Source organism: Pelophylax lessonae, assembly GCF_965119305.1.
Source record: "Pelophylax lessonae genome assembly, chromosome: 4".
Taxonomy (NCBI): Eukaryota; Metazoa; Chordata; class Amphibia; order Anura; family Ranidae; genus Pelophylax; species Pelophylax lessonae.
Window position 1 is genome coordinate 176,568,510 of NC_138771.1, and position 13,316 is coordinate 176,581,825.

General features: G+C 43.6%; 1 protein-coding gene across 1 annotated transcript in view; it reads left to right on the forward strand.

The window, feature by feature from the left end:
- MCM10 (minichromosome maintenance 10 replication initiation factor) overlaps nucleotides 1–12,921 on the forward strand; it is a gene marked incomplete at its 5' end in the record, with an annotated part of 49,250 nt that extends 36,329 nt beyond the window's left edge. Inside the window, 5 exons of the mRNA XM_082253524.1 lie at nucleotides 1,353–1,468; nucleotides 9,673–9,786; nucleotides 11,320–11,465; nucleotides 12,321–12,363; nucleotides 12,787–12,921. Of these exons, the coding sequence (XP_082109650.1) occupies nucleotides 1,353–1,468; nucleotides 9,673–9,786; nucleotides 11,320–11,465; nucleotides 12,321–12,363; nucleotides 12,787–12,870 (503 nt within the window). The 3' untranslated portion in view covers nucleotides 12,871–12,921. The remainder of the gene's footprint in view (nucleotides 1–1,352; nucleotides 1,469–9,672; nucleotides 9,787–11,319; nucleotides 11,466–12,320; nucleotides 12,364–12,786) is intronic.
- Nucleotides 12,922–13,316: the final 395 nt, after the last annotated feature.

The following is a 13,316-nucleotide window of genomic DNA, read 5'->3' on the forward strand; positions in this document are numbered from 1 at the left end:
CGGAACTGGCGGAGTCATCTTGCCGTTCACCTTATCTGGTGATTCACAAGGATAAGGTGTTGCTTCGCCATGTGTCCGTCATTATTTCATAAGGTGGTCTCTGACTTTTATATGAATGAAGACATTGTGTTGCCTTCCCTGTGTCCCAGCCCTAAACATCCAAAGGAAATTTCCTTTGATGTGGCCTGGATATTGTGATGTACCTGGCAGCTACGAAGTCTTTCAGGAAAAGTCAGACTTCTCTATTTGTGCTCACAGATGGACCTCGCAAAGGGTTGTCCACTTCTTCTGCCACCATTTCCAGATGGATCAGACAGACGGTGGTTCAGGCATATTCCATCAGGGGTCAGGTTCCTCCTTTCCTTGTCAAGGCGCACTCTACTAGGGCGCTTATTGCCTCCTGGGCTTTTCGTCACCGGGCGTCAGTAACGCAGGTTTGCAAGGCTACCACCTGGTCGACGGTGCACACTTTTACAAAGCTTTATAAAGTGGATATGTTGGCATCTGCGGATGCTTCTTTTGGCTGCAAGGATTTGAAGGTTGCTGTTTAGAGGACCTGATCCTCTTTGAGGGTGTATTGTATTTTCAGGTGGGCTCCAGTTGTTTTGGTTGAGCCCCTGTTGCCTGGTTGGCTACTGTTTAGCCTTGGGGATTTTTTGCTTTTTCCCACCCCTCATGTTGAACGCTGCTTTGGGACGTCTCAATGGTCAAGAATGACAGGAGCTGTGCCCGTCAATGAACGAAAGAGAAAATGGGATTTTTGGCTTACCATAAAATCATTTCTCTGATGTTCATTGACGTACACAGCACCCACTCCTCTTTGGAGTTACAATTCCCCTGACACTGCTTGTAACAAAACTGAGTGCCTATAGCAGGAAGAGGGAGTATACCCCCAGGGACTGCCCATGGGTGTAGCAAGATGTTTTTTTTCTGCCTAGTGTCCTACTCCTGTAGGGGGCAGCATAACTCAATGATCAAGAATGAAAGGAGCTGTGTCCGTTAATGAACATCTGAAAAATGGACTTTACGATAAGTCAAAAATCCCATATTTCTCCTTGTTACGGCTTCCACCTTCCCACGTAATCCCACACCTACCAGGTTTCTATGACCACTCAGCATTTTGTCAAATGGAGCTTTTGGTGGAAACATCAGTGTCCCGGTCTGAGTGTTACTATTACAGCTGTGGGCTTGTTTTAAACTTTTCATTGCCATGACATGTAGGACATGTCCTTTGCAGTCAAAAGGGGTTGAAGGCGCAATGCAGGTTGAATTGCATAAATATTTTTTATATGTCCCACTACTCTTAAGCAATTAGCATGGTGTATTGATCCTTTTGTGATTCTTTTCCCCAGCTGTAGATGAAGAACCATCCGTGAAGAGACACAAGGAACAACTTGCTTATTTACAGTCTGAGGAGTTTCAGAAGATTTTAAAAGCCAAATCCAAGCACACAGGTGTCCTGCAGGAGGTAATACTAAAAAACGTTTTCTTGCTTGTGCATGACAGGACACAGAGGAGTTACTGTTTATGACTAGTTGGTTGTGCTGGCACCTTCAGTTTAATGGACACTGGGCAGGCATAACCATTCTCCGCTCCACTAAGCCTCAGTTATGTGCTGATGTGCCTCCCTGTGTATCTCTGAAGGTATCTTTATGGGCTTTCTCATATTGGCATTGCTTCTTATGCAACATCTGGAGTATTTGGGGCCAACAACTTGCCAAGGAGCAGGCAGAGGTGCTGCTTCTGCAGGAATATCTCCTGTCTCCTAAAGCCCAAGTGGAGTCCCTAAGGTCATTAGAAGGTCCCTTATTTCAAATCTGCATGCAGGTGCTAGGGAAAATTGACATACCTTTGATACAGTACCCTATGCCCAGTTTCACCCCTGGGCTCTGTAGTACATTATCCTGTAGGTATGAGACAGATGTTGGGAGTCCTTGAATCTCCCTAATGCATCGAACTCCCAAGACCAGGTTGACTATGGACTGTTTGATAGCCAGGCAGAAGCTGGATTCTGGTGAAATCTATCCTTCCCGTAAAAGAAGTTCTTTATGACGGATGCCTGCCTGCAAGGCTACTGAGGTGTTCTGGAGAACCTCTCAGTTCAGGGGATGAGTCATCAGAGAAGCAGAAGTTGCTGATTAACATTTTGGAACTTAAGGCAATTCAGCTGTCTGTACTCCGTTGTTCTACCTTTTGGGCACTTCCCATTAGGGTGCAGACAGACAAATTTACAGCTGTGGCACACCAAGAAGTGGCTTTGTTTAGAAAGAAGTGGACTTGATCTTTTCTTGGGCAAAAAATTCCAGTTTTGGCCCTCTGCCGATTCACATTTGTGGTGTGCAAAATTGGTTGGTGGATTTTCTGAGCTGTCAAAAGCTGAATTGGGGAGAATGGGATATTCCTGGAAGTGTTTGTGGAGATTGTGTGCAGTGGGAGATGCCAGATCTGGACCTCTTGGCATCCAGATTCAACTGCACTGGACAGATTCTTGTCCTGTGCCAGGGATGCCCTGGTAACCTTTTGAGATGAGCTTTCTTTGATCATTGCCTTCACTCCACTGAAACTTCCTGCCAGAGGCGTAACTAGAACCTTCAGGGCCCCGATGCAAGAAACCATGAAGGGCCCCCCAGACCCCTGGCCGGGGCCCTTCCCTTCAAGCCCGGGGCTCTTCCCACTAATCCTGGGGCTCTTTAATCTCATTGCATGGCCTTTTATTATGGTCCCACATCAGGATCCTTTCACAAGTTCTGCAGTGGGCCCCCTTCCTGCAATCTTGGGGCCTCCCCACAGTGGTGAAATGCCAGGGCCCGGTCGCAAGTGTGACCTTTGAGATCCTAGAAGTTCACCCACTGGTTTGCTACCGGGCCCCCTGGAGCATGGGGCCCGGTAGCGATTGCAACCCCTGTAGTTACGCCCCTGCTTCCTGCCTTTTGCAGACAAAGGTGGAGCAGTGGTGCATCTGCAGGTACTTTATTTCTGCTTCCCCGGCTCCCAGGAGACCTAAAATATAATCCCTAAGCCCCATCAGTTCAGAGGGGCCCAGGATGCTGTTTCATAGAGAGAGTTTTTTTGTTTTTTTTTTATTTCCCTGCTCAGGTGAATTAATACCACCAGGACCGCATTTTGCGACAATAAAATGAAAGTTCCGGCCAGGCGGAGTGATATCAGTCAGCAGCCTCATCACTGCCTGACTCCTGCAGCCAATGGGTGCAGAGAGGAAAGGGCGGGCTCAGGCTGAGGGGGAAGCCTGAGACACAGCAGCGTGCGTCTGTGTGTGTGAACACACTGAGAGGGACAGATCTTCACAACAGACAGGGGCAGTGAGGAAGAAAACATCTAAACTGCAATGAATCCATTTGTCTCCAAAAGGGTACAGTAACACACCCATCCCCCTTCACCTATGCCATGTCCTTGCTGCTGGCCAGCCACCATATGGAATTATACAGCAGCTAAATGCTATCATCATCATCATTATCATCATGATAATCACACAGTACAGATGCATTGAGCCACAGCACCTGTATTGTGTGATTGTCATGATGATGATGATATAGACTGACAGTGAAAATAATCTTCCTGCCTCCTTTACACAGGGTGTGCTGCAGACATGAGTCTAACATGCAGGGCTGTCATTTTAATGGCTTTAGGATGCATAAAGTGTTGCATTTATCCCTGTGCCAGCATCCCATTTTATTTCTACTGAGACACACGGCCACTGTGTCCCAATATGTCATGCTTCCAGGTGTGCATGCAGGGTGTTTTCATGGACTTGCACCAGCATGTCATATCAGAACAGTGCAGCCATGTGTCACAATACAAATAAATGGCATGCGGGCATGGGGATGCATGGAACACTTTAAAACAATGTCACTGTTTTAACCACCTGCCGACCAGCCGCCACAGTTATATGGCGGCAGGTTCTCGCAAATCGTCGTACCTGTACGGTGGTGTGCAGGAGTGATCCTGGGGGCGCACGCGCCCACTTGCCAGCGGGGAAGCTGAGGCACAGGGTCAGCAGCCGCGATTGGCGCCGGGCACCTGCAATCGCTCCCTGTGAAGAGAGAATGACGGTCTGCATTTGGAAACGCAGCAGACCGTTGTTGTCTCAGGAATCACTGCAGAGCTCCTGTGTTCCTCCTATTTAGGAACACAGGTCTCTGTGTTGGTATTAAACCCCCCCCCCTCCACAGTTAGAAAGCACCCCCCAGGCTCACACTTAACCCTTTGATCGCCCCTGGGTTAACGCCTTCCCTGCCAGTGTCATTATTACAGTGACAGTGCATATTTTTAGCACTGATTACTGTTGTAATGTCACTGGTCCCCCCAAAAATGTCAGTTAGGGGTCCGATCTGTCTGCTGCAATGTCGCAGTCCCGCTAAAAATCGCTGATCGCCGCCATTACTAGTAAAAAAAAAATAAAAATGACAGTGCCCCTCCCGAGATTAGACTCTGGATCCGCCCCTGAGGTGGAGGGCATTCCATTGATGGATCGGGACATTGTGTTACCATTTTTTTTGTCCTAATTCTAAGTGGTCGATGCTTAACTTTTTGGATGTTCAAGCTGTTTGAGTTTATCTTATTCCCCTGCTTTAGTCAGTCAGTCAGATTCCTTTCCTGGGTCAAGGTCCATTCCACCCACAGTGTCTGTCAGTTCTTTCTGGGCTATTCAAGATCAAATGTCCTGTTTTTTTTGTGTGTTGGCATCGTTGCTGGGTTGTTCTCCCCTCATGTTCCTTGCTTTGGGACATCCCAACAACCATTTATGAATATATCAACTCCTCTGTGTCCTGGGATATGATTAGGATTTTTAGTTTACTTATAAAATAATTTTCTTGGCGTACACCACAGGACAGAAATCTCCGCCCCTCTTCTTTCTTTCTTTTTTTTTTTTGCTATTATTGCTTGCTACAAAACAGACATTGTGGAGCTGAGAGGGGTTATGTCTTGATTGGGATTCCTGCCTGTCCATTCACCTGAAGGTGGTAGCATAACCCAAGTACAGTAAAACCTTGGATTGCGAGCATAATTCGTTCCGGAAGCATGCTTGTAATCCCAAGCACTATCAAAGCGAATTTCCCCATAAGAAATAATGGAAACTCAGATGATTCGTTCCACAACCATTTATTCATAAATCCTTCAATTTATAGTCCATATAAAAAGATTATAGCATTACGATAGGTTGTGTAACCATAAAATGTCCATCCACAAATAGCCGCTTCCACAAGGGGATTGGAAGCAAAATCCAGCAGGAGCTACAGGGTAGCAATATGGTTCCATTTAATGAAGGTACAACATTTAGCAACTCACATGGTTGATGAATAAAACAGGCACATCTAAGTATGCAGGCATCCAGGGTAAAGCTGTCCACATAGACTATGTTCTGCACAGCCGGCTGCTAGTCTGTGATCCTGACCGGGAAGACCACCCTGCAGTAAAGCGATCTGAAAGCGAGGGGCAGCATGGAAAGGATGACGTAGATGACGGTGCGGAGGATGGTCCTATGTGGACAGCTTTAGCTTGGATGCCTGCATCCTTAGATGTGCCTGTTCCAATCATCAACCATGTGAGTTGCTAAATGTTGTACCTTCATTAAATTTAACCATATTGCTACACTTCGAGGCGCCTCTCTTCTCTTTTATACTCAGCTGTGACTTGAGGCTACTTGTATATCAAGATATCGCTTGTATATCAAGTCAAAATTTATTTGAAAATTTTGCTTGTCTTGCAAAGCGCTCTTAAACCAAGTTACTCTCAAACCAAGGTTTTACTGTATTCGTGATCAACTTCTATGTGTCTTGTGATGTTCTCTAAGGACATAGGTAAATCTGAAATTTAACTTTTAGCATTTATGACATTGTGCCCTGCAGTGTTTTCTTGAGCCTAGTGGACATCAGAAGTTGGCTCTTGTCCTAATTAAAGGAAACCACTCAACCTTGTTTTGGGCCTAATTGGCAGATTACACAATGGTCATAGCAAGTTTGCTTTAAATTTTTTTTTTACAATACAGTTCTATTTATTAACACATGGCTTATGGGATCTTTGAATAGGAGGACCAGTCAGGAATGAAAAAGGGGGATAAAAGGTTTCTAACCTCTACACACCCTTTTTTCCTCATGGTACTGCCGCAGGAGGCAGTTTCAAGTCTCCTCTCGGGCCTGCGGCACACTGGGAGTGTTTTAGAAGTTTGTGTGACCTTCTCGGAAGGTTAGGTGACTTATTCTTAGAAGATTGTAGAACCTCTCAGGGGGCTATTTAACCACTTGCTTACTGGACACTTATACCCCCTTCCTGCCCAGGCCAATTTTCAGCACTGTCACACTTTGAATGACAATTGCACGGTTATGCAACACTGTACCCAAACAAAATTTTTATAATTTTTTTTTTTTCACAAATAGCTTTCTTTTGGTGGTATATAATCACCACTGGGTTTTTTTATTTTTTGCTAAAGAAAAGAAAAAAGGCCGAAAATTAGCAAAAAAAAAAAAAAAAAAAAACCTAAACCTTTTTTATAGTTTGCAACATTTTAGAACGGGTAATTTTTCTTCGCTGATGGGCGCTGATGAGCCGGAACTGATGGGCACTGGTGAGGCAGTACTGATGGGCACTGGTGAGGCAGTACTGATGTGCACTGATAGGTGGCACGGACTCGACGATCACAGAGCGCACCGCAGGGGGGGGGCACGCGAGCAGTGTGATCACGGAAGGATGTCTATTGACACCCTCCTGGCACTGGAAGCATGTGCTCAAGCCGTCTTTTGGCTATAGAGCAGATGGAAAGTGGTTAAGGAGGGTACCAGACCCAGCAGGCTTAGTGACCTCAAAATGTATAGCTGTGTGATGCTTTACTCCCACTCACTCTTTCTGTCGCGGCCGTTTATTGTGTGATGGTATCACCTTTGTAATCAAAGGGGGGAACAGTTGTCAAGAGCATGTTTGTTTATATATGGCCTGAGTCATAGTGACTAGGTCATTTCGTATCGAATACTCAAATGTTTGTATGATTTTAGTTCAATAACGTTTGTAATTTAAAAAAAATAAAAATTTAAGTTCATAAAGATTTCATCTACAGCTTGAGTCGTGGTGACTAAGCTTCCTCAGTGGGTTTTTCCTAATATAATTATTTGTCTATTCAGTTGTACTTTTAAACCAATAATAAACGACCACAGGCAAATATTTTATCCGGCTTTTTCTTGTGTATTCATTTCATGGTAATCGAAGACACCCTGCCTGTTGTCCTATGGTAATTGGTTACAATCTGATTCTACACCCTGCCATAGTGAAACCTTACCTTTCAGGGATAGGTATATGCACTGTAATTTCCTGTCAGAGCAGAAATGCCAGGCTGGGAGGTACTTGATTTATTTATTTTTCTTTCTTTCTTCTTTCTCATCACTAAGATCAGGCAGTGATAGTGCGAGTTAACCACTTGCCGACCACATAAAGCTGTTCTATTGCGCAAAGTGGCTCTCCTGACGCAAAGTGGCTCTCCTGTGCTGGATCACGTATCTATACATGATCCGTGATTTCTGGGTAGGGGGCGTGTCGGCTATGCTGTAATTGGACACAGCATAAGCTGTTAAGTGGGTGCCCGCCATTGGATGACCGCCGGCACCTGCTGATCGGCGAGGAGGAAGGCAGGACAGAGCTCTGCATATGTAAACAATGCAGAGCTCTGTCCTGTCAGCAGGGATGTGCTGGATTTTGTTTCCCTGCAAAGCAGGTAATAAAAACAGGCACATCCCTTTAGTAAAAGCACCTTACAGTAAACGCACAAACACTTGTTAGGCCCACATTTAACCCTTTGATCGCCCTAGATGTTAATCTCCTTCCCAACTAGTGTCAGTACAGTGACTGTGCATATTTTTAGCACTGATCACTTAGTGTCACCAGTTCCCACAAAGCGTCAGTGTTAGACTGCCCACTGTTCTATCACAGTCCCGCATTAAGTTGCTGATCTCTGCCATAACTAGTATAGAAAAAACTGTTTGTAGTAGCTATAATGTTCACGTAAACCAATCAATTTCAACTTATTGGGATTTGTTTTTTATTTTTTTACCAAAAAATATATAGCAGAATAAATTTATGAACACATTTGGTTTTTTTGGTCTTGGTTTTTGTTTTTCAAAATTTTCGATCTTTTATTTGTTTGCGTACAGAGCTGCATGACCACTCAGTTGTCAGTTAACCGGTTGCCGACCGCCGCACGACTATGTACTGCGGCGGTCAGCCCCGGCCAGGCAGAGTGACGTATGGATACGTCACTCGCCTGTCACTGACTTGCGAGCCTATTGCGGGCGGGCGCACGCCCGCCGAGGCGCGCGCCCGCCGCGGCTCGTTCACAGACAAGTTAGTGCGTGTGTCCGGCGGACTCGATGTCTGCCGGTAACACTACGATCGCTCCTGTGAAGGGAGAAAGGCGGAGCGGCTTATGTAAACAAGCCGCCCGTCATTCTCCCTGGTGTAAAAATGAAGATCAGACAGTTCTACTATGTAGAACTGTTGATCTTTGTTTTTACACCAATAGCAATGTTCCTGCACAGTTAGAAACACGCCCCTAGGACACACTTAACCCCTCCCTGTCCAATAAAGTTAACCCCTTCCCTGCCAGTGTCATTTTTTCAGTAACAGTGCATATGTATAGCACTGATTACTGCAGTAATGTCACTGGTACCCCCAAAAGTGTCAAAAATGTCAGTCAAGGGTCCGATCTGTCCGCCGCAATGTCGCAGTACCGCAAAAAAAATCGCAGATCGCCGCCATTACTCGTTAAGAAAAAAAACACCAAAAATGACAAAAATCTTTCCCTTTGTTAGTAAACGCGATAACTTTTGCGCAAACCAATCAAAATACGCTTTTTGCGATTTTTTTTTTTTTTTTTTTTTTTTTTACCAAACATATGTAGCGTAAAACAATTTGGCCGAAAATATTAAAAAATTTTGATTTTTACATGTTTTTTGGGGGGAATTTCATATAAAAAAATGTGAAAAATATTGTTATTTTTGCAAAAATTACGCTCTTTTTTTGTTTATAGCGCATGATCAAAAAATCGCACAGGTGATCAAATACCACCAAAAGAAAGCTCTGTTTGTGGAAAAAAAAAGGACGTGAAATTCGTTTAGGTACAGTGTCGCACGACCGCGCAATTGTCCGTCAAATTCATGCAGTAAAAAATCGCAAAAAAACCCCTGGTCTTTTAGCAGCCAAATCCTCCGGGGCTTAAGTGGTTAAAGAAACGCAGTGCCAAAAAATGGCCTGGTCATTAAGGGGGGGGGGGTTAAATCTTCCTGAGATCAAGTGATTATTTAATCCCTGGGTGAATTCTTAGACTGTATTGTTCTAAATTATGAGTGGAGACCTTTGGTAACTTCAAGGTAACCTCTAGTAAAATGAATCCTTAAAGTGGACTTACTGTTTTTGTCCAGGTGTAACAAAACTGCCAGATCAACCTCAATGTCTTGCATTTGGTTATCTTTTCAATCAAATTGCAATGTGTGAATCAGGCCAGGTATTCCTAGACCCAGCCACTGTATTTTTGCATATATATGCGACAAGAAGCTCAGTCCTGCCCAGCTGTACATGTAAATATCTAGTGACCAAGTTCAGATTTTTTGAATAGATGTAAAGTCTTTTGACTAACACAGAAGTAGTAACTGGATTTTATTCTGATTTAAGGCTGAAGCAGAATTGCAGGAACAATATTTTGACCCTCTTGTGAAGAAAGAACAACTGGAAGAAAAGATGAGGAGCATAAGAGAGCAGAAGTGTCGTGCAGTGACCTGCAAAACAGTGAGTGTCCCGACTAAAGGTTTTATATTGCTTTGCCTCATAAACTGTACAATTTAGCACATTGACTAACATTGTTCTTTGTAAAGATCTGTCCCTTTCCTTGTAATGGGGTGATCTTGAGTCACAATATTGAGTTGCTCTAAAGCTATTTGAGCCCATTCACACACTTTGGTGCATTTTTTGTTTTGCAAACATACCTTTTTATATTCCGGTGTTTCACTTCTGTTTCTCCTGCACCCAGCTAATATGACCTCAGTTCTGATGAAGAGGGGCAAATAAGTATACTGTGAAGACCCCCAATACTCTGACATCAGTTGTTAGTATGCCTGCACAGTAGAGATGAGCTCAGGCGTGTTTGGGATCCTAGTCCCATCCCACCTGACTGATCCCACCAGGAAGCTGACACTGCACACCGCTAATCATAGGCATTTAGACATTTCCCACACTGTGCAGCTGCGGACTGGAAAATGTCTCACTTCCTGTGATTAGCGATGTGCAGTGTTGGCTTCCTGGCAATATCGGGCAGGTGGGTTGGGCCCAAGGTTGTAATGCTGCACAATAAAAAAAAAAAAAAAAGGATCAAAAATAAATTCATATGGATAATCAATAACCAGTTAGTTTTTTTTTCCTCTACTGAATATCTGTTAAATTATATAGGAATTTTGAAAACTTTGCAATTTTTTTTTTTTTTGCAATGCATTCACCTTTTAACATCAGTTTATACTTTTGTATAGTGGTCATTAATCTGGTGTAAAATCACATTAAGTGCACTAAAAATGACACTAGCTCAAGCTGTGGTTTTCACGTTTCATTTAAAGGGCTTTCTGATTCATTTGGTCTTGTGCCCTTTTTTGGACTTTATTTATTTATTTATTTTTTTTAGAATGTGCTCCTCTGCCCCTTAGTACTTGTCCTGACGACACCATAGAAAAAAAGCAGTAATTTCCACACCGTGGTACAAAGAAAGCACTAAGCACATGAAATCTGTTCTATGCCTTAAAGCAGAGTTCCACCCAAAAGTGGAACTTCCGCTGATCTGCTATACCCCCCCCCCCCCCCTTTCCCCAGTGCCATATTCAGCATGTTTCAGAGGGGAGGGGAGAAACGGGTGCCTGTTTTTGACTGGTACCATTCCCCACTTCTAGGAGGCTGCACGGTCCCTTGGACGTTCAGCCCCCCCTCCTCCTTCACCTGCCACTGGGCCAATTAGCGCAGTGCGCTTCGTGCATGCGCAGTAGGAAACCGGCTGTGAAAGTTTCCCTTACAACGAATGGTGGTGGCAGCACCTGGCAGCCGGTCCGAAAATCGGCTGGGGTGTCCACATCGTGGGCTTCCCTGGACAAGTAAGTTTCTATATATTAAAAGTCAGCAGCCGCAGTATTTGTAGCTGCTGACTTTTTTATTTTTTTTCCCCCAGCTGGAACACCGCTTTTAACTACCCTAATGGAGAAAAAAAAAAAAAAAAAGTTTGTCTCAATACTATGTGGAAGATGAAACTCATGGATATTTTTTTTTCCCCACTTGTATCAACAGTGCAAGTACACTCACTATAAACCTCTAGACACTTGTGTAAGTGAAAACCATGACTTCCACTGGCATGATGCTGTGAAGCGTTTCTTCAAATGTCCATGTGGCAACAGAACAATCTCTCTGGACAGACTTCCCAAGAAGCACTGCAGGTATGAGTCTTACAAACCATATTTCATGTCTTTATGCAGGATGCTTTTAATCTTAAAGCAGTATGAAACCGAAAAGCAACCATTTAATATATTGCATCTTACCAATCCTTAAATGTGACGACTGCATTAGTTTTCTTTTAGGCTTTCTTTCCACCTGATGATCTGGCCAGTAAGTCTGTTTTTGGAAATATAGCATTTAGAGAAATGAGACAAACCATTTACCACTGACAGGGATGCTTACAATGCATCATTTGATCATGAACGTAAAAGCTTTATCCCAAAAGTGAAAAAAAATGTTGCTTTGAATGCTTATAAAGTGTGAGCTGGAGTTTAGCTTTTATTAGTGCATCAAACACTTCCCCCTCCCCCCCCCCCCCCAGATTACCATTGCCGCTGTCCAAAGGTGCCCCTAGGCTCCTTCATACCGATTGTAGGCACACTGATACAGGGAGTGTATTACTGGGGAGAAGGGGGGAGGGGGGCAGGGAGACGCTGGCTCAGACTCTCAGCAGATCACTGAGGCTGAGCCAGCTGCCGGTCTAGGCATCTAGGTGGATCCATATGGTTGGGATCTTCTCAGAGCCTGAACCAGCTTTGTGATGTTGGCTGACTGTGGGCTTTAGTAGAATCATGCTGCAGCTTATGTAGGTCTAGGAAATGTATCATTTGTCCTTAAGCTTCCATACCATATACTTCAGTTCAGAAATCATTTAGATTAAAGTAGCATTCTGGGGTCCTAGCTCTTCCTCAGCATTTTTACTTTCTTGATTGTGTTGATTTAAATGTATGTAGCTGTAATGAAAATTTCCAGAGCTAATTAAGCTGTCTTTTTTTTTTTTTTTTTCTCTCCACTAGCACCTGCGGGTTGTTCAAATGGGAAAGAGATGGCATGCTTAAGGTGGGTGTACTTCATCAAACGTTTAGATTTTCAGTTAATGTTCATTCACAAGATGCAGGGTGAAAATACAATACTGGGGAATGTTTTGGCTGCACATAGCAGTTCCATTCTGTCAACATGAATTGAATAATGTGGGGCTAAAAACTGTAAACCGTACAAAGCAGTCAGACAGTGCTATCAGTGCTTCATTCCTATATGCACTTGTAATATGGTGCTATAGCAAACAGTGTGGTGTATGCAATATATCATATAGAGGAAGGTGCATTAGAAATCATGTAGAAAGGTAAATGTTTTAGATTATTAAAGATGCTTTCCAACAAATGCATGTCTTGTTTTCTAAAAATCTGGAAGACCTTCGCGTTTAAGATTTCTTGTTTTATTGCAGTATGTTCTTGATTTTTATTTTTATTTTTTTGCCAATAGGAAAAAAGAGGTCCAAAAATTGCAGGAGAAACACTGTTGCCAAGAGGAGAGGAACATGCAAAATTTCTCAATAGCCTTAAATAGATGTGGTACATAACTGGCTGCCTTCAAACCGTATAATTGGGTTTGAAAAAAGCATTTGGATGGAGAACCTGAACAGCCCATGGAGCCGTCACAATATTCACACCATGACTGTTGAAGGCAGATATTTTAGTTTGTTTTTCTAACAGAAAGCTATGTCTGCCAGCATGTGTAATGGGCATTCCCTACCTTCCTTTATCTGTCAACACTAAAGTGAACTTGTCTTGATAAATAGGCAGCCTGCCTTTGCTAAACGTCTGTAAATGATGGTGGCCTGACTGTCCCACTTATCCAATGGCTTCAATATTTTAAGTCACGGAGTTAGAACAAGTGTGTAAATCATAAAAGTTATTCAGAGTATACAGATTTTTATTTTTAACCAGCGGGTTGTACAATAGAAAAAACCTGACACCCAGCATCCACAGCCATACTATTCTATTCTGACAGTG